Genomic DNA, 19,886 nt, shown 5'->3' with positions numbered 1-19,886 from the left:
AACCAACTTCCTGGAAGCAATGCACTCTTCTGGCTGTTTATAAGTTTTGCAAGCACTGGGAGCCTGTGTGCCAGAAACTCACACCAGCCCAGGTGGAGGGAGGAAATCACTGACAAATACTACTACTACTACTAATAATAATAATTAAAAGTAAAATGCAAACTACAATGTAGGCAAGATGCATGGTGATGGACCAGGGTACCACACTGCTGAAATCAGATGAAGGAACATAGTTCTCCCAAGGTGCAAAACAGAAATTAAGTTCACAGCCAAAATTTCTCAATTCTAAGTCTTTTTCCCCATAAACTTTCCTTAAACCCTCTGGCATGTGCTTCCCCACTTTTCCAAAGGTAGGATCCACTGTAAGATGGGTGTCTAATCAAATATCATGTACATTTAATGAAGCTTACTATGTCTATGAGTTTCACTTGACCACACTGGACAGCTTTTAAAACCACTGAACACCCCATAATCGAAATGGAATTCAATTTTCACAGAGAGAATACGGAAATCATTCCACAGACCAGGATGAGCGAAGGGAACTTGGGGAACAAGGGAACTCCCATTCAGATTCCTAATTAAGTGGCAGTGTAAAATCTCCAAGGGTCTCCCCCAAATAACAACAGCAGGGCAGGCTGTGGAGAAACTAAACCGTGGACTTTTACAAAACCAAACCAAACCAAACCATTCTGCAGCTACTTGAAGAAAAGCATTTTCAAGACTGTGAAGTTTAAATCAAGCACAGAGGGTTCCAGGAACGTAGCTCTTTGCTTTTGGAGGATTTTCTTACAGGGTGCCTCTCACTCTATTTAAAGCAGCCTCAAGTAGCCACAGCCGGAGGGTCAGGCCTTGCAAAGTAAACAACAGTTAACTCAGTTCAGACTCAAGACCTAACTACACCCGGCTAATTACCCCTCTATTAACCAACAGTATCTGAAATATCACTTTTTAAACGACCCATTCGAAGTTATGTTTGTTCACTAATGGCTTCTTATCAGCAATTAATAGCATCATAGAAACATCCCAATGAAGAGCTACGAGAGGACAGAGGAATCAGAATTGCACACTTCTGGCAAAGGACTGTAGGACCAAAGAACTTTCTAAGCACCTCCCATAAGAAGGACCAAAACACCTATTCCAAGAACATAAACTCAGAACGCACACAGTATGTGCTCAATAAACATTCTGTAAATATATAGCTTAACCAAAATTCCTTTTGGAAAAACACACCTAAACAGTGATTTTTTTTTTCAAAAGTTGTTCAAATTCACATTTCTTAAAACCACCCTACAGTGAACTGTATGGTACGTGAATTATATCTCGATAAAGCTGTTCGTAATAATAATACCTGATATATCTACACATGAAATGGTATGTTTGGATTGGCTTCCAAAAAACACGAAAGGGGAGAAGTGTGTTGGGGCATCGATCACACAGGAGCCATGGGTTGATCTCTGCTGAAGCTGATGGACGGGACAGAGAACTCACTACTGATCCTGCACACTTCTAGAGATGTCTGCTATCTCCTTAATAAAAAGGAAAGAAAAAACACCCTAAACCAACAGACATGAGTTTGTTTCTTTAAAGTCCCTGGTTGCACATTCAGATTTTTTTTTTTTAAATCAGACTCTTTAGATCTTCTCGCAAGAAAAAAAAAGTTATAGGCGCAACAGCGTACCCCGCAATCAGCTGGTAGCCGTCTCTGAGCAGGCAGAGCCCGGCCTGTCAAGTTCTCTCTATCCAGCCCAAAGTGCTAATGCCTGAGACACAAATGCTTTTAAACAGAGAGCTCTGCAACTATAAGGTTTGGAATGAAAGCAGGATTATCTGTCCCCCAGTTCAAAAGTGCTTGTTCCTTCTCAGTGTATCTAACAGGCTATCATCAAGTAGGTAATCCAGCGAGAGAGAGAATTTATCGGGGCACCGTATGCTCTAAGATAAGCGACAAGTTACTTGAATGACAGATTATAAATTGGTGGAAGGAGCAAAAGACAGGAAGTAGGGGTGGGGGGGGACACTTGTTAAATGCTGCATAAAGGGGTCTTAGAAGATGATGATGCTGTGAATTTTTTTTTAATCAGCTTTTAAAAAAAATCCTCCATCATTTCCACCTTGTTTCTCAACAACTAGATAATTCTGCTTGCTGGATAGACCCTCACTCATTTCATTCATTGTCTTCCTAATAATGATGCCTTGAGAAAAAAACAAAACGAAAGAAAACCCTGCAGACCTCGGAAGATTATAGAGACCTGTGCACCCCAGAAGTTTAAAGAATAATCAATGCAAAGTGCTTCAAAAGAGACAGGCCATGCTTTCTTTAGACTCTCTGAATGCCACCTTTCTGCCAAGACAAACTGAGCAAGCAGTGATTGGAACCTGCATCCTGGTTCAGAAGGAAACCAAGATGTATTAGGACTTGCAGAGATGAACGGATTGGTTGTTCACACAATGGGCTTTACGGGTCATGCCAGATTAAATAGTCATAAAGACGCCAACAATCGTGGCCATTCCTGTGGGCAAGGCTGTGAATCATGGCCATTCACTGGGGAAGGGACGCAAGTACAGGTACAGAAGGAACGACAGCAAAGGGCTTTCCAGGTGGCATCCTCGCCAGATTCCTCCAATGACCCTGTGCTCACCACCCGTGTCCCGTATAATTTGACGGCCAACAAACCAAAACAAATGAAAAATGTTACAGCTCTCCAGCTCTCTGTATACAGCCCAACAATCAACTCTCCTCACCCCTCCTCCACCCTTAAATACTTCCAAAGAGAAATGGGTACAACGCAGCATTCAGCTGGCCCCAAAGTCTGTAACCTAACCTCTGTCTGGAAGAGCGCACCTGCATTTTTCCAAGCTATTGACCAAGAGGCATGACCTGCGTCTCAGTAGGGTTCAGTTTCAATGAAACCAGGGAAATAATAGGATAAAATTATTAGTTTAAGGGCCTCTCACTTCTCTGCCTCCTTCCCACACCCACCTCCCAAAGGATAATGCTAAAGAGACAGAAGTATTTGCACAACTGGAATACATTTATAAACCACCTCAATAATTTTTGCTAATTGTATAATTTGTATAATTTGCACAGCTTCCCGCCTGCCCGCCAGGTTGGTCTGAGATTACCAAGGGCACATGAAGTGTTACTTGTTTCACTTCATACATATCACCAAAACCTTCACGAGAGAAGGCTGCGTGGAATGTGAGCCCTGCCACCTGCCCACTCCAAAACAGGCCTTCATTTCAGAAAAGTCGGCTTTTCCTAGGAAGCCTCTGTCCAGGAAATCTGATACGGAGGGACTGGCCATGAGAAGATGCAAAATTTGAGTTACTCAGGCTTTCACCTCTGAACTATGCTCCAGAATCATCAGCGAGCTGACAGACTCCCATTGAGGAAGTGGGCTGAACACATGGGTATCTAACTCTGTCCTCACAGCAACTGCCACACAGAATATCATGATCCCCTTTTTAGAGATGAAGGAAGGAGGTTCGTCCCCAATCACACATGAGCTGTGGGGTAGTGGAGCCAGGGATGGCCCCTAGAAATAACTTTCAATCTCTTCATCGCTATTCCCTAGTGAAGGGTGTGTGCTGGGTGTGATCACCAGGGATGAGGGCATCCACATACGTAACAGAGTAGAAGTGAAGAAGGCTTCACCCTCAACCAGTCTTCTCCCCATCAATAACCCAAGCCAACACCCAGGACAGAGAATGCTCATTTTGAAGACAAAGCGAACAACTGAAGGGAGGACATAAAAAGCATGAAACCCAGCAAAATGGAGGAACAGCTTTTTAAGAAATTGAGTGACTTCTGTTAAGCACTTGGGCTTATAGCTTGTGTTTCGGAAGGGTATGCCTAACATACTTGGATTAAAAACCACATATAAAGTATTAGATTATATAAAATGTAATAATGCAGAAACATATAGAGCAAAAAGCCTTTGCATAAGAAAACTTTGTAAGCATACCCCCTCCAAAAAAACAAAAACAAAAACAAAAACAAGGATACAAATTGGCAACTTCCAATTAGACCACAGACAAACCACAATTTTCATTTTTTTTCGACAATCTTGATTTATCTATTCACTTTGCTTCATGACAATAATGGTCATGTATAAAGTTTTTCAGTCGAAACTTTCTTAATGGAACTGGCCGGTTAAACTGGTAAGTCTGTACTATTAAACTCTACAGTTATATAAAAAATAAGTGCAGGTTCCAAGAGGGTAAACTATTGTGAAAATTTTAACCTCTGGTCTTTAAAGTCCCACTTTGCATGGGGAGATATGAACAGATCTGAGCTTCTTACTGATTCTCAGATTTTAACTTGCTACAAAAGCAGTAGACAATCACATTACTGACACACAACATGAACTGAGGCCATGAGGCAGATGGAAGGAACCGCATAGGCTCAAGGTCATGCTTAAGTCATAGAAAAACACCACTAACAGTCCCTGAATTTCCCACAGGCCAAGGAACATTGGGGATTTCTAGATATTTCCCCTCCTCTGCCTGGGAATTTTTCTTCCACCCCTCCTCCCTCCTCTCTCAAGACAATGCCTTCAGCCTTTGAAACTGCATCCACTGTAAACAGCTCTGAATATTAACACAGCCCAGAGTCCTGTTGGCTTTTAAAAGACCCCCAGGGTTTCAAATTGCAGTTGCTGAGGAGGGGGAAGGTCCCCAGTGAGTAAATGTCACCAAGCTCTTTTCAAAAGGAGTTGAAAATTAGGCTTGCGCAGGAAACTTAAAGTCCTTCAACCTATGGGGTAAGTCAGAAGAATCCCTTTGAGTTTTAAACAAATGGAGAAAAAGAAAAGACCCTGGTACAACCAACATCCATTATTACTTATAGAGACTTTGAATTCAATGAATCCTTTTTCCAGACTTCTCTCTCCTGTGGATGTCACTTTGAAAATAACCACAGGCCATGTTAAACAACCACCCCTTCCGTGGCTAACAGGCCTTTAGGGCTTTAGCAGGTGCACAGAACTGGGCCAGGTGCATTGTTCAGTGACACAAAACCCTAGTGGCTCTCTCACATTCCTGTCCACCCTGAAAGGGAGGATGCTGAACAGCCTTTGCAGCAAGGAGACACTTCTGCGAATGGGAGAGAGGCCCTTTCATTGTGAGCCCGGTGTCTGAGGGAGAGAAAGGTCAGCCAGAGGCCATCCCGACGTGCTCAGGGCAGGCTGCGTGGGGAACCCAGGCAAAGAAATGAGCACCGCAGGGAGAGAAACCTTTAGCCAGAGGAGCAGACCTGGCGTGCCAGGACGTCAGGACATCCAGTAGGAAACAGCTCTTATTACATTACACTGAATCATCTTCATTTTTTTGGACATGATGAATTATTCCTGACAATACATTCCAAAGTCCAAAGCTTGTGAAATCTAGTGACCAAATGTAATTACGGAAAGAGGTATTTTCTTTTTTAAAATAGTCCCTGAGAAAGGGGGCATGAACGGTTCTGACATATCCTAAAGGCAAGAGGGACACTGTGTGCCAACACAGTTCACTTATATGGGAACTTGGGAGTCTCCATACACTTCCTAATTTCACAGTATTCAAAAACTTGGATTTGATAGCTATAATTTCATACCAGAGGGACTTAAATAGTATGTCTTTCTCTCAAGGCAACTAATTTTATTTGCCAGACTTCTCGTACTCAAACAGGTAACTGACAAGTGCTCCATCTTGGAGGGGAAGGGAGGCCAGGCTTCTGACACCTATTGCAAAGAAAAGGACTCTGAGCCCAAGCTAAATGTCCCTAAAACTCTGAAGGTACTTGTACCTTTCAGATTTTCTGCTATTAAGCCATGTTTAAAAGGTTCCCTATTCCAAACCACCCTTTGTCCATCCTCATAAATCAGAAGATGTTCAAGGTCTGCTGAGTTCTTCTTAAGTTATATAGGGACACAAAGAGAAAAATGGGCAGACAATAATCAACTTCTTAATCAGGACAATCCTGACAATAATGACTTCTTAAACACACACACACACACACACACACACACACACACACACACAAAAGAATCTCAGCTGAGGTTCTGGAACAATTTGGTCATCATCACTTTAAAGCTAATTTGCATAAACAGGATGGGAAGTATTTTCCAAATCCTTAATTCACAACACCCTGCACACCTGGCCCTTCCAGCACAGCTGTAAAATTTGAAAAACAAAGGCCCTCTTTGCTTCACAACTACAATGGCAACCTCTGGCTGGTGTTTATTTTCTAATGCAATCTCGAGCACCACTTTCCGTGCCCAAAACCGACAAGGTTAGATTTAAGTTTGGTACTGCAAACACATAAGGAGACATAATACAAAGAGACCCAAATCAATACACTCATCTTAATGTGGCTCAGGATAACCGCACTTGGAGTCCTTGAATGAAAGTCCTTGCTTTCAAAGCTATGTCGTCCCCCCACTCCCCACACACAGTAAGAACGACTGAGAATCCGGATTTGTTCCTCCAGGGCCTGCCCTCCTTCCTACCACAATCCCATGAGCCACCATTCAGCCCCAGAACACTTACACTAGCAACATGCTGTGCTCAACTTTATGCCACAGGGAAGAGTCTAAGGTAAATTCTATTTAATGCTGCTTCAACAGCTTCTCAAGCCCTGCTCTCAAAAATAATTTCAAAGAAAGCAAACATCTAAGTTCTAAGAAGTTCAACTTCTTCTAAGGTTCTGGGAAGTTGGAATAAGGCTTGGCAATCCTTGGTGCTATTCATGAATGTGCTGGTTGGACTATGCCAATCTCACCTATGTAATGGGATGGCAGACTCAGTTATGGCTCAACTACTACAACCATAAGTTATTGTGCTGCAGAAGTTATCCTCAGGCCCCAGGAATGAACGTCTTTTCCCTTCTACCACTGCCATATCATTTTTTCTATTTGAACTGCATTTACATTCACTATTACAAAGTTTTACTCTCCGTATGCTAGGCCTAGGGAGCAACTCCAAAATTAGATGCACTGTTTACAAAAGCAAAAAAAAAAAAAAAAAAAAGTTCCATAAAGCCACAGGTCCCCTTCTATCTCAAACCCACGGCCTGAAATTGTTTGAACTAGCTGCAGTAAATCTAGTTCATGGGGTTATAAACGAGCTCAAAGCATTTTCTAGACACAATGGACTCGGAGGGTGTAAACTTGGTGAAACTGCAAGATATTTTATTTTATTATATACAGAGACTTTCTCCCCTAAAGTCTTGCTGAATCACAGCCACGAGTATAAACCGTATAAATATCCCGATGGAAAACTCAGAACAAGACTAATGACTTAAATGGAGAAATCTGGTCTAAAACATACATACACACACACACACACACACACACACACACTTCATTTTTCTTTAAATCAGAAAAAAAATGATTTCACAAATATTTTTCAAAAGATACCCATTTTGTAGCGAACATGGTATTGCCACATACTAATCAAAAATCACCATTCACATCTCAAAATCTAATCGGTTAACACCATAATGAGTATGATCAAATCTACTGAAGCTCAAAATACCCAGTTTGGTATTTATTGGTCATCAAATGTGTGAGTAAAAGGGAAAAGACTGCAATTTGAAAGGTATTTATGTCATGTGAAATGTCACTCCTAAGCAACAGGAAGCCCAAAAAATGGCCAGTAGTTTTGCTCCAAAAATTAAAGGACAAGGCAAAGTGGATCTTGTGACCACAGGAAAGTACAAATAAGAGGACACACTGTCCTCTGGGCGAAGTCACCACTCCTGCACTAAGTGCTTTCCCCACAATGCCACTGACATATGGCACGGATAGTCATTCTTCCAACAGGTGAACACTTCAGAAGTTATTCCGATTCTGCCCACATGATTTTTTATTTTAAAAACGATCTTAGGACTATGTAGAGGAAAAGCCACAATACCCCAGACTGCCCCAAGTAAATAAAATACTACCTACTGGCAATGCTGGGCTCTGTCTCCCACTACAGAACAGCCACTTGCCTGTATTAACCCCAGCCCCCCACGACCACTGGTTTTCACTAAGTCAGTGAATTCCACAGAAGCAGCAGAGAAGTGCAGAGAAAACCTAACCACAACCCAAGTCCAGCTTCAGAACTCTGCAGTACTTGCTCATTAGACAACATGTAGTGGGGTCCAAGTGCCAGATGTGTGTCCTGTTTTCAGAGGTACCGGGTTTTCACCGGGGAAAGAAATCAACTTCTCTTCTTGCCCCTCAGAGCAGCCAGATACCCAGACCGTATTTTCTTAGATGAAGCCACAGGTGTCAGTTAAAACTTGTATCACCAGTTTTCTCTTTTTTAAACAGTGAATGTCATGCCTGAGGTTACTCCGTGCCCCTCTATGTTCTAGGAAAGATGTCCAATTATTCAACCGAAAAGGAGAAGATTCAAGCTAGGTCTTTTCTGGAGAGTACTAATAGTCCTGCAGAGATGCTAATTACTGATAACTGGATAGGATTTTTGACTCAGGAACCAGATTTCTTAGAAGTAGAAAAAAGGCTATTATATTCTACCATGTTTATAGAAGTCTAAAGTAGTTTTTTCCTGCCAAATCTCCTGTAAGTAGGGTCCCACTAAGTCCTGATAGGCCAAAATCCTGACAGCACAGAAAAGAGTCTCTTTCAGGTGACACAAACAGCTTAAATCAACCATGTCCCTGGCACCCTCTCCTGAAGTACTCCAAAACTAATTTGCACATTTACAGAGGAGAAATGCTGAAGTGTGGGCTCCACCCCACTGGATCATCAAGCCCAACAGGGCCCCTGTGGAATAGACAAGAAGGGTCTGGAACACAGTTCCCTAACGCCCATCAGGTGGAAAGAGACTCACACACCCTCAGCGGTCATAGATCCAATAACTTTCAAAGCCCCCAAACTCGGGAGTCCTCCAGGGAAGGCTGTCTTCTACTCTGGCCAGAGCCAAGTCAGGCCACCAGGGTCCTGGGGGACTAGGAGGCTGCTACACATGCACTCTCACTAATAAATAATGTAAATGGAAGACTGGAGCCAAGAGTCACCTTCCTTCATTACCCACTGGAAGGCCAAGGAGCTCAGACACCAAAGAGTTGGGTTACAGAAGAGGAAAAAAAGAAACACATACCCGAAGACCCCAGACAGACTTCCTCACACTCTCCCTTCCAGATGTTTCCCACTCTCCACCCACACACAAACACCCTCGCCTCTACTCTTCACATTCCCTCACCTCCAGACTCCCACTCACTACCTCCCAGATCTTCTCAGACCCCAGGGCCCATTCACCTTCACACCCTTACAACCCACTCTTGCTCACCTCCACACCCCAAAACCTATGCTCGCTCACCTCCACACCCCGAGGCACGATCTTTTCTCTTCCGTACCCTCGCCAACCACTTCTCACCTCCACACCTCCACGACCCACTCTCGCTCACCCCCACACCCCAAAACCTATGCTCTCTCACCTCCACACCCCATGAGCACACTCTTTTCCTCCTCCGGACCCTCACCACCCAACGTTCTCACCTCCACACCCCCACGACCCAAGCTCGCTCACCTCCACACCCACGAGCACACTCTTCCTCCCCCGGACCCTCACCACCCCACGTTCTCACCTCCACACCCCCACGACCCACGCTCGCTCACCTCCACACCCCACTTAGCACACTCGTTTCTCCCCCGGACGCTCACCAGCCCACGTTCTCACCTCCACACCCCCACGACCTACGCTCGCTCACCTCTACACCCCACGAGGCACAATCTTTTCTCCTCCGGAGCCCCATGTACGATCTCACCACTACGAAGCCTTGCTAACAGTTTTCAGCCCATACAACTTCACACACACACGCACACCCCTCAGCCCGCACCCCCATCCCGGCTAAGCACCCCCGCCGCCCCGTCTCCAAGTGACAGCGCCCGGGGCTCAGGGGGAGGGCGGCACTCACAGGCTCCGCGTCCAGGCAGGCAGGTCCCCGGGCAGCGCCGCCAAACCGCGCCCGCCGCAGTCCAGCGAGTCCCCGGCACAAGTGCAGGCGGCAGCGCAGGGCGGTCGCGGGTCGGCCGCCGCCGTCGCCGGCCCCAGCCGAAGCAGCAGCAGCAGCCACAGCACAGAACAGGGTGAGCGGCGCGGGGCCCCGAATGCTCCCCGGACCGGCCGCGCCATCTTGTCTGGAGCGCGCGGCGAACTCCGGGCGCGGGGGCTGCGAGGTCCCGGACGAACCGCAGACACTGGCCGGTCCGCGGGGACTCCGCTCGGCACTAGGCTCCGCGCCGGGGCATGGCCGCCCGCACAAGTTTTCCCCGCTGCCGCGGCTCCGGCGCTCAGCGGGCCCCCGGTGCCCGGGCCGCTCCGCAGCGCCCGGCTGGGGCCGCGAGCCCCGCGCCCATCCGGGCCGACCCGGCTGTACTCGCTGCGAAGCCCACGGATCCGGGCAAGAGCTGCTCGGCCGACACTCCTTGTCCTCCCGCCGCGCTCCTGGCCGGCTCTTGAGGCCCCGCGCACGCCAAGTGCCGCCGCCGTCGGCCGAGGGCAGTGCTGCCGCCGCTGCTGCACGGAAGGCGCTCAGCCTCGCAGCCTGACCTGTGCGCCCCAATGCATCTTCCTCTCGGCTCCGAGCACCCAGCAGCAGACCCGGGGCTGGACAGCGCGGTCACCCCGCACTGCTCCGAGGGCCCCGTGCGCCTCGCTGTCCCAGCGCCGCAGGCAGAGAGCGCGCGCGCAGTTCCGGGCTGTGTTCGGCTCCTCAGCTCGGCGAGAACCCCGCCGACCTCGCGGCGGAACAATCAGCCGCTCGCCGCCGGCCTCTAGGCGGCCCAGCCCTGGCGGGTCCCCGAAGCCCCACCCCCGGCCGTTCGCCCTCACACACCCCCTGGGCTCCGCGCCCCGCGGCCTCCGGCCGGCCCACGTTGGACGCTTTGCAACAGCGCCCCGCCACGCCCCCTGCCTACTGCTCATTGGCTGCCGGAGACCAGGGCGACCAGCCCGGAGAGCCATTGGGGCGCTCGCCGTGATCCCGCCCCCCCCGCCTATCCGGCTACCCCGCCCCACTCTCTTTTCCCACCCTAGGTGTGAAGGGCGGGGGCACTGGGAGGAGAAAGGGAGAGGCGTCCTCTGACTCTTAAAGGGGACATGCTGTCTGTTGGTGGAGAAGCGGGATGCCGGCTGGGGAGAGGAGTGGAGACGTGCCCTCTGGGTCTAGGGGAGGAGAGAAAGTTGATTAAGAGGGTAATTCCTCCGCTTTGCAGTTGTCTGGCCACAAGGTTTCTTCTCTTCTCCCTGGCTGTAAATAGGGCCGGGATACAGGGCAAATCTGTACCCACTTTCCAGGTGACCTGCAGGAGCAAAGACACAGATTTAAAACTCCGCAAATTTCCTACCAGTTGGGGCATCTTTAGTTATCTCACTAGGGGTGGCCGCCTTCCTCTTCGCACAACTTGGAGCTCCTTTCTGCTCCTGACTTGGTCTTGACCTCTTAAATCCAGCAGTATGTCCTCGATTACCAAAATGAGTGTGTACTGCAGAAACCAAGTCTCAAGAGGTGCACACACTCCCACCTACGCTCCCACCCTAGTTAGTTAAATAAACAGTACTTCTGAAAATGTTCAGCCTTCGATGAAGAGTTGCTTTGTTTGCTCATTTGTTTAAATCAGTCTTTTTAAGCCAGTTTTCAAGAGACAGAGGAGAAAGAAAAACAGTAATCGTTACAAATCTTCTAACTTTAGCCCTTACCAGTCGGAACATAGTAGACATGTGTTACGACTGTGCATCCAAACCAAACCGTAAGTCCAAGGGGGAGCGCGTGCGCGCGCGAGCGCGCACACACACACATACACATACACAAACACACACACACACACTGTGAGAAAGGGAAAAGATTAGCGCAGTAATATATAGCTGCCCCTCTGGGCGTTTTGGCTTCCTAGTGTCTCATGTCCCTTTCCAAGTGTATGCAAGTTTCTAACATAACTGCACGCATTGTCAGGAAAATTAAGCAAGTCAAGTCTGTCGAAAAACATTTGCTCCAGCAAATGAAATCTGACTAGTGTTTTATGGAAACGGAGGAGAGGAGATGTTTCTCAGAAGGAATAAGCAAAAACATTTTTAAAGGGTTTTGTTCTGGGGAGCCTGGGTGGCTCAGTTGGTTGAGCAGCTGCCTTCCGCTTGAGTTCTGGGGTCCTGGGATCCAGCCCTCCTCACTCAGCGGGGAGCCTGTCTCTCCCCTGCCTGCCGTTCCCCTTGCTTGTGCTTGCTCTCTGCCTCTCTCTGTGTCAAATAAATAAAATATTTTTAAAAATTTAAAAGAAAAATAAAGGGTTTTGTTCCATAATTGATGTCTTCTAAGGGGGTTGTCTTCATTGAGATGTTAAACTTTCCCTCAACCAGAAGAGCACCTCTTTCTTTAACTGAAATTGGGTTTGGGCTTGGTTGTCTGGTGGTTACTGGTTTCATTTTTTCTTATTCCCTCCTCCCCCTTTTTTTTCACCCCCCACTTCTTCTGATTAAGTATGCTATCAGATAATGGTGCCTCACTTCTCTCTCTCTCTTTGCATGATCTCAGCAGTCAATCCAAATATGATTCCCAAGAAACATTATCAGAAAAATGTTGCACCTGACCCATTCTACCCAGGGCTTTTATGTTTCATTTCTAATCCACATAAACATACACCTTCCATCTGGACAAGAAGAAATGTATCTCTTTGTTGTAATGTCTTTCAGCAAAATAATAATAAGACAAGGAATGGAATTTGAAGGACCCCCAAATTTATGAGGTCTTCTATGTCAATGTTTCTTAAACTTTGCAAGACCAAGGAACACAAAACAGTAATTTAATGTAAACTACTCATGAACATTTCCTTAAAGGAAACAGTCAGATCCTCCTGGCCTCACCCCACCCCCAAATGAAACAATCTATGCAGCAAAAAGAAATTGAACTCCTTGACCCTCTTAAGCTGCTGACCTAAAATTATCTTTCAGGTCTGTTCCATTAGAAGTATTGTAAAATGGATATTTATTGTCAGATGTTTTCCAAATGCTTGTGGGTGTACCTGTGTGATGCTCTTTTGGGACCCTGAAGTTCTGGAGGTTGGGTTTGAGAATCTGCAAGGTAAGGGTGTGCCTACAAATTTAAAGCATCCCCTGTGGTCTAGTTACCACGCAGCCAGAGAAAAGAATTCCAAAACCAAGGAACACTTGGGGGGACTGGGCGCCTGAGCCTTGGCAGTTCCTCTCGTCTACAGCAGAGCATGAAGTCATGTCTGCTCCCCATACCATGTATGGAAGTTTGCCCACATACTAGCAACCTGCTTGTGATTGAAAGGAGAGTGTGGGCTTGGAGAGCAGTGATGTCAGGCTCGAGAGAGAATTCATCATCTGTGGCCACAACCTAAGATCAAGGAGACCTGAACAACGACAACAGTGGCAAATTTCTAAGGGAGTCCATGTCCCTGCTCATCAAAGAGCAAGTCTTGGCACACTCCACACAGAGCAACAGTGGATTTGGGGACTCTGGGTCCTCATTTTCCTCCACTGCCATTTTCACAATTTTGAAGTTATTTATCTATCCCTTGAAGGGGTCATCCAGGGATTTTAGGATTTCCGGCTCATTTTAATCTACCAGAGACCAAACTCTGGGGTCAGCATGGAGTCAAATCCCCAGTGAGAATCGCTACAAGTCTCTCTTAAATATGGAAGCCCTAGCAGTTAAGCATCTTAAACTCATTGAAAAAGAAGAACCCAAAAATTTAAATAGCCTAAAATCACCAAGCGGGAAGAGAAGCAAATGATAAAAATAACAAGAAAGCAGGATGATCATGGGAATTTCTTTTTTTAACACAAATTCCATAGGACCGAATTATGGCAGTTTGTTACAGTTCAAGGGTGGTGATAATTGGTGGTTTTATAGAATGCTGAGATTCAGAAGTGCTTTCTCACTGTTAGAAGAGGCTTTCTATCATGTTCAGTACATTAGAAGAGCACCAGGGCAGCAGTCAAAAGACCTGGTTGCTAGCCAGGCCTCATTACCCATGAAACCTTTCCTTAAGCCTCAGTTTTCTCAAACGGAAAACAAAGATAATGGTGCTAAGACAGTTAAGGAAGAATCCATTTTGATATAGGACTCGAGGGGCAGTATAAACTGTTCAGGGCTACATACATCTAAGGCTGATTTTTAAAGTGTTTTTGAATCCTGACACTGGAAAAAATCAAGAGTCCATATACATACTATAGATGGAAAATTTTAGTAGGTGCTTTCAGCATAGAGGTTTTTTTCTCAGGAATGCCACAAAGGGTTAATAATTACCTATAAAACCCCTGAAGACCTGCAGGGTGATGACAGCCCGGCTCAGAGCCTGTTTTGTATCTCTCTTCCAAGGAAAATAAAGCTGTGTACTCATTAACTCCTTCCTCGCAATAATCTTGTCAAGGAGATGGATTGGTGGAGAAGGTAAGAGAGAAAGCTAATGAGTCCAGGGACAGACTATAAGAAGAGTCCGTTTTGAGATTTCCCTGTCCCCCATTCCAACATTCTCCTTGGGTGGAGGCGGGAAGAGGTGTGTTTCATTGAGCAATCTCTGGCTGTTGGAATATTGGTTAATGCCCAAACGGTGCCAAGCTGTTGTTGCTTCATTTCCATAGAAAGAATGCTTGGCTGCAACCCTGCCCCCTTCTACAGAGCAGCATCAACTAAGGGCCCAAACCAGTAGAGTCCACCTTCTACCATAAACAAATCTGCACACCTGTCCTTGCCTTGTGAATTTGCAACTGGAACTGGTCCACTGAAAGGATAAAGAAAAAGTTTATGAAAGCTTGTCAGTATTTCAAAATTTTGAGAGTCTGGGATGCCTGGGTGGCTCAGTCGGTTAAGCATCTGCCTTTGGCTCAGGTCATGATCCCCGGGCCCTGGGATGGAGCCCCACATCAGGCTACCTGCTCAGCGGGAAGCCTGCTTCTCCCTCCCCCACTCCCCCTGCTTGTGTTCCCTCTCTCCATGTGTCTCTCTCTGTCAAATAAATAAATAAAATCTTTTTTAAAAAATTCTGAGAGTCTGCAATATAAGAAGCAGTCTCTTAGCTTCAGTGATGAAGAGGAGTGTAAATTACATCATCATCAGGGACTGCACCTCTCACCCTCCCTTGGAGACCTTTCCAACTGTCACTTGCAGCAGCACATGAAAGGGGAGGGGTTGGAAAGTCGTAGTTTATACGTTATTGCCAGCAACTCAGCAGCAACACTTCAATGTATATAAAGAACAGCACATTTATCATAACTTACAATAATAATCCTCATGAAGTCATATAACTTATATTTTTCAAAGCAATTCACATCATAACAACAGCTACCATTTACTGAGCATTTATTATGTGTCTGTCACTCAGCTGAGTGTTTTATATACTTTTTTCATGGGGGTTGATGTTGAGAAAAATGCTCAAGGCCACACAGGCTAATAAGTGATAAGGCCAAGATTCCAAGCCAGCTCTGTGGACACCAAAGATCCATTATGACATTTGAGCCTCATACATTTTGAATATGACAGATGTCATTGTTCCCATCTTATAGATGAGAAAGCTGAGGTTAAATGATTGTGTCAAGGTCACACAGGATCAAGAATAAATAGAATCTTTTTTTTTTAAGATTGTATTTATTTATTCCATAGAGAGAGAGAGAGAGAGAGAGAGAGCATGTGGGGGGAGGAGCAGAGGAAGAGGGAAAGCAGACTCTGCACTGAGCACAGAGCCTGACACAGGGCTCGAACTCAGGACCCTGAGATCATGACCTGAGCCTAAACAAAGAGTCAGATGCTTCACCGACTAAGCCACCCAGGTGGCCCTAAAAAGGACCTTTTATTTTTATTTTTTTAAAGATTTATTTACTTATTTGTCAGAGAGAGAGAGAGAGCACAAGCAGGGGGAGGGGCAGAGGGAGAAGCAGGCTCCCCGCTGAGCAAGGAGCCTGATGCGGGACTCAGTACCAGGACCCTGGGATCATGACCTGAGCCAAAGGCAGATAACTGACTGAGCCACCCAGGTGCCTCTAAACAGAACTTTTTAAGTCAAAGTTCCATCTTGCCCATCACCACACATGCCTTATACTCAATACACATCTTTTTTTTTTTTTTTAGATTTTTATTTATTTGACAGAGAGAGACACAGCAAGAGAGGGAACACAAGCAGGGGGTGTGGGAGAGGGAGAAGCAGGCTTCCTGAAGAGCAGGGAGCCCGATGCGGGGCTCGATCCCACGACCCTGGGATCATGACCTGAGCCGAAGGCAGACGCTTAACGACTGAACCACCCAGGCGCCCCCTCAATACACATCTTAAGAGATGCATCATGATGCTTGTTTCTCAAGAATTTTGTGAAGATGGATATGATTTCTTTCCTTTTCCATACTTGCTAATAGCTTTCCAGAATTTACTGTATGATTAATAACCTAAAAATCTTTCAATAAATATATTGGCCTCTCCCCACACCAACCCACAGCAACTCTTGTATAGTTCTAATGGTTAATATTTACTGAGCATTTACTATGCCCTGGACATTATTTCACATGATGGCTTTATTCCAGTAAAGTGGCATGAGGATTCTATGAGGTAGGCACCATAAAGATCAATTCATAACGGAGATACCGAGACTCTGGTCAATCCAATTACCCAAGCCACATCCTAGTTAGGGGTTGAATCAGGACCCCCAAGCCTGTATCTAGCAGTCACCCAGCCACTTCCTTATCACTCTCTATTTGAATTATTATTATTATTATTTTGCATTTATTTCTCTTAGACTGGCAGCTCATTGAAGTCCAGAGCCTGAGTCTGTGCTGTCTTGGTCTCCCTGTCATCTAGCATGTCTGGCTCCTGGGGGGCACAGAGGCAGCATTTGCTGCCTGAGCCCTGCCTGCCCTGCAAGGAAGGACACTTATCAAGCACTTCCCTCCACATCTTCAACAAGCTTGTCTTCAAATGCACGCACAAGCAGCAGCGTCACCCGGGGAGCTGATCAGAAACGTGACTCTCAGCCCCCATCCCAGACCCACTGGATCAGGATCTGCCTTTTAACAAGGCTCCTGGGTGACTCGGTTGCACACTTAAAATTAAGAAGCACCGTCATCATAGGTACCCCACATACACCTCTCCTTTCGACTGTCTCCCCAACACTGCCAGAAGCAGGGGCTCTTTGCACTTTGTGTATTTTTCCGCGCATGTGTGCATGTTTACATTTTCCGCGTTTTCACGAGCCCTGAATAAAATAATTTCAAAAATATAGGCAAGCACGTGGTTGGCATTATTGCCTCTTTCACTGAGAGCATTCGAAACATCTGCTGCCCTTGAGACTTCCGTAGAGTCCTCTCCTGCCGTTCAACTCTCTTGTTCTTTGAGATGCATTCAGACTAATCAGAAGCATTTGAGAATTTTATGGGCTGCTATATTGGTTTCCAAAAGGGCAGCTGGGTTTTTGCCACATTTCAAATTTATCACGAACATAGAGACTGACACATATTATGTGCTTCTCACCATCATTTTTATCCTTCAGCTACATTGTTTACATAATTATTTTAGTATCCTTATTTCCCTGAGGGAGTTCTGACACTCTTCTGGGAATTAGATGCTGTAAATCAAAGAAACATCTTTTGTTTTTAAATTTTATTTATTTATTTTAAGGATTTTATGTATTTATTTATTTGACAGAGAGAAAGAGACAGCGAGAGAGGGAACACAAGCAAGGGGAGTGGGAGAGGGAGAAGCAGGCTTCCCGCTGAGCAGGGAGCCCGATGATTTCTTTCCTTTTCCCAGGAGGGGCTGGATCCCAGGATCTTGGGATCATGGCCCGAGCTGAAGGCAGATGCTTAATGACTGGGCCACCCAGGTGCCCTGAAAGAAACGTCTTTGTCTTGTCACTAGACATCCCCACCCTCACCACCTAAAAAAAACACTATTCTTTCTTACTTGAAGTGCATGAAGATGCAGAAAAGACAAGCATGTAGATTAATTACCTCCAGGGATGGTCACCAATAATTTCTCCCATCAAGAGGTGGAGTATATGTCCCCTCTCTCCTTGAATCCGGGAGGGCTTGTTGTTTTGACCAACAGAATGTGGTAGAAGCATCACTGCCAGTTCTGAACCCAACAGCTTCCAACTCCTGGGCTCTTCCTACCTTGAGCTGCCATGGAAAGAAACCCAGGCTGTCCTTCTAAAACATAAAAGCCCTGGAGGATAAGAGGCCATGAGGAGGGAGAGGCTGTGAGGGAGAAAACAAAACCGGGCAGCTCAGCCAACAACCAGCACCATAACCCCAGACACCAGAGTGACGCCCTGTTGGACTGGTCAGCCCAGGGCAGCCTTCAGCTAAATGCAACTACAAGGATGAACCTAGCCGCACCCACAGAGCAGAGACAAGTCATCCCCCCTGAGCCTCGCCCCAATTCCAGACCCACAAAATGGAGACCAATAAAAATAAACCTGCATGTAAGCCACTTATTTCTGGGGTGATTTGTTATGCAGCCGCAGAAACCTGAGGCAACAGGTGTGGCTAAGTGGACATGCAATAAAACAGGAGTAGATTTTTTAGGGGAATAAAGTCTAATCACATAAACCTGTCATTAGGAGTGTCACAAAAATTAGTGTTATCAGTTGACCTTCCTGACATGTGTGTCAGGATCCTTGATTGAGTGTAACACGCCAACCAGTGGATACGCTTATACAAAGCTTCATGGATAGTAAGTATTCTGGTTCTTCAGCAGCCTACAAAATGAGTTCCCTTCCTCCTCTCCCAGAAATAGGTATGAGAGAAACACACAGCATCTGCTTATTTTAAAAAGGTCGGTTCTCCCATGTATAGCTGGCAGCAAGGTAAAGTAACTGGTTGAATGGATGAAATACCTGAAGCCCTATTACATTCTTCCTAAAAATATCAGATAAGGTTTAACGTGTTTGCCCTCTTTTTCATAAGAGACACAGGCATGAATCTCAAAAAATGGAATCCCGGCCATAAAACAGACATTAAAATATGGATTTCGGGGGTGGGCCTGACTGGTAGGGGGTGAGAGTGGTAAGGGTTGTAGCTCTCAAACACAGACTAGCTCGCCTATCCAACAGCTTGCCTTTAGGGTCTGTAATAAGCATAAGCATATGCTTACTATATACTTACATAAGCATATGTAAGTAAGCATAGCTTACTGCTTCCCTATGTATTATCTTGCACTCTTCTCCAGCTCTCATTTGCCAAGAGCCTTCACTGTGCATGGCGTGGGGAAGGACAGGGCAGTGTGGGCACAAAGTAAGTTAGCTGAGCCCCTGCCATCAAGGAGTTTACAATCTTATGATTCTGTTGACTGCTAGATCTCCTGTATCTAGAACAGTGCCTGACCAACAGTGCCTGACAAATAAATATTGTTGAATGAATAAATGATGAAATGAATGAATGCTTTTCTGTACACAAACCTCATTTTCCCATGAAGACTATAAGCAAGTCACAGGAAGCCGCCATAGAATCACAGATGAGTAGAAGACAAAGGGACCTTTGTGATCATCTAGAGCAGTGGGTCAGGACCACCCCAGACCTGCTGGGTCAGAAACTCCAGGGTGGGGGTCCAGCAGTCCATGTTTTTCAACAGGAGATTTTCAGGCACAATGAAGTTTGAGAACCACCCACCTAGTCTAAACTCCTCAATCCGGAGGAAGGATAAGAATGGTCTCAAAGTAATGCAGCTAGTTAGTCGCTGGAAGTTGAACCAGGCTGACCAACCACAAATCGAGGGGGTTTCCAGGTCACACGACTTCTGGTGCTAATACAGCGTAAGTTCTGGGCAAATCAGGACAAGTTGGTCACCTTAATGAGAACCTAGTTTCTAAATTCACATCTAGAACCCTCTGCCTGACATATAGCTAACCTAGGTTAAGAACCAACGAGGTGCCAGGGAACGACCTGGGTGCTT

The 19,886-nt window shown here is 46.0% G+C and overlaps 1 protein-coding gene across 2 annotated transcripts in view; it reads right to left on the bottom strand.

Annotated features, from left to right (window-relative positions):
• The window catches only part of LRIG1 (leucine rich repeats and immunoglobulin like domains 1), a 111,371-nt gene extending 100,630 nt beyond the window's left edge, over positions 1–10,741 (bottom strand). For both annotated transcript variants that reach the window (XM_021695031.2, XM_044921238.1), the window contains exon 1: positions 9,908–10,741. In XM_021695031.2, the coding sequence (XP_021550706.1) occupies positions 9,908–10,125 (218 nt within the window). In that variant the 5' untranslated portion in view covers positions 10,126–10,741. The remainder of the gene's footprint in view (positions 1–9,907) is intronic.
• Between the last annotated feature and the right edge of the window lie 9,145 nt (positions 10,742–19,886).

The sequence above is a fragment of the Neomonachus schauinslandi genome, chromosome 1 (assembly GCF_002201575.2).
Source record: "Neomonachus schauinslandi chromosome 1, ASM220157v2, whole genome shotgun sequence".
Classification (NCBI taxonomy): domain Eukaryota; kingdom Metazoa; phylum Chordata; class Mammalia; order Carnivora; family Phocidae; genus Neomonachus; species Neomonachus schauinslandi.
This window is presented reverse-complemented; position numbering and strand designations above follow the sequence as displayed.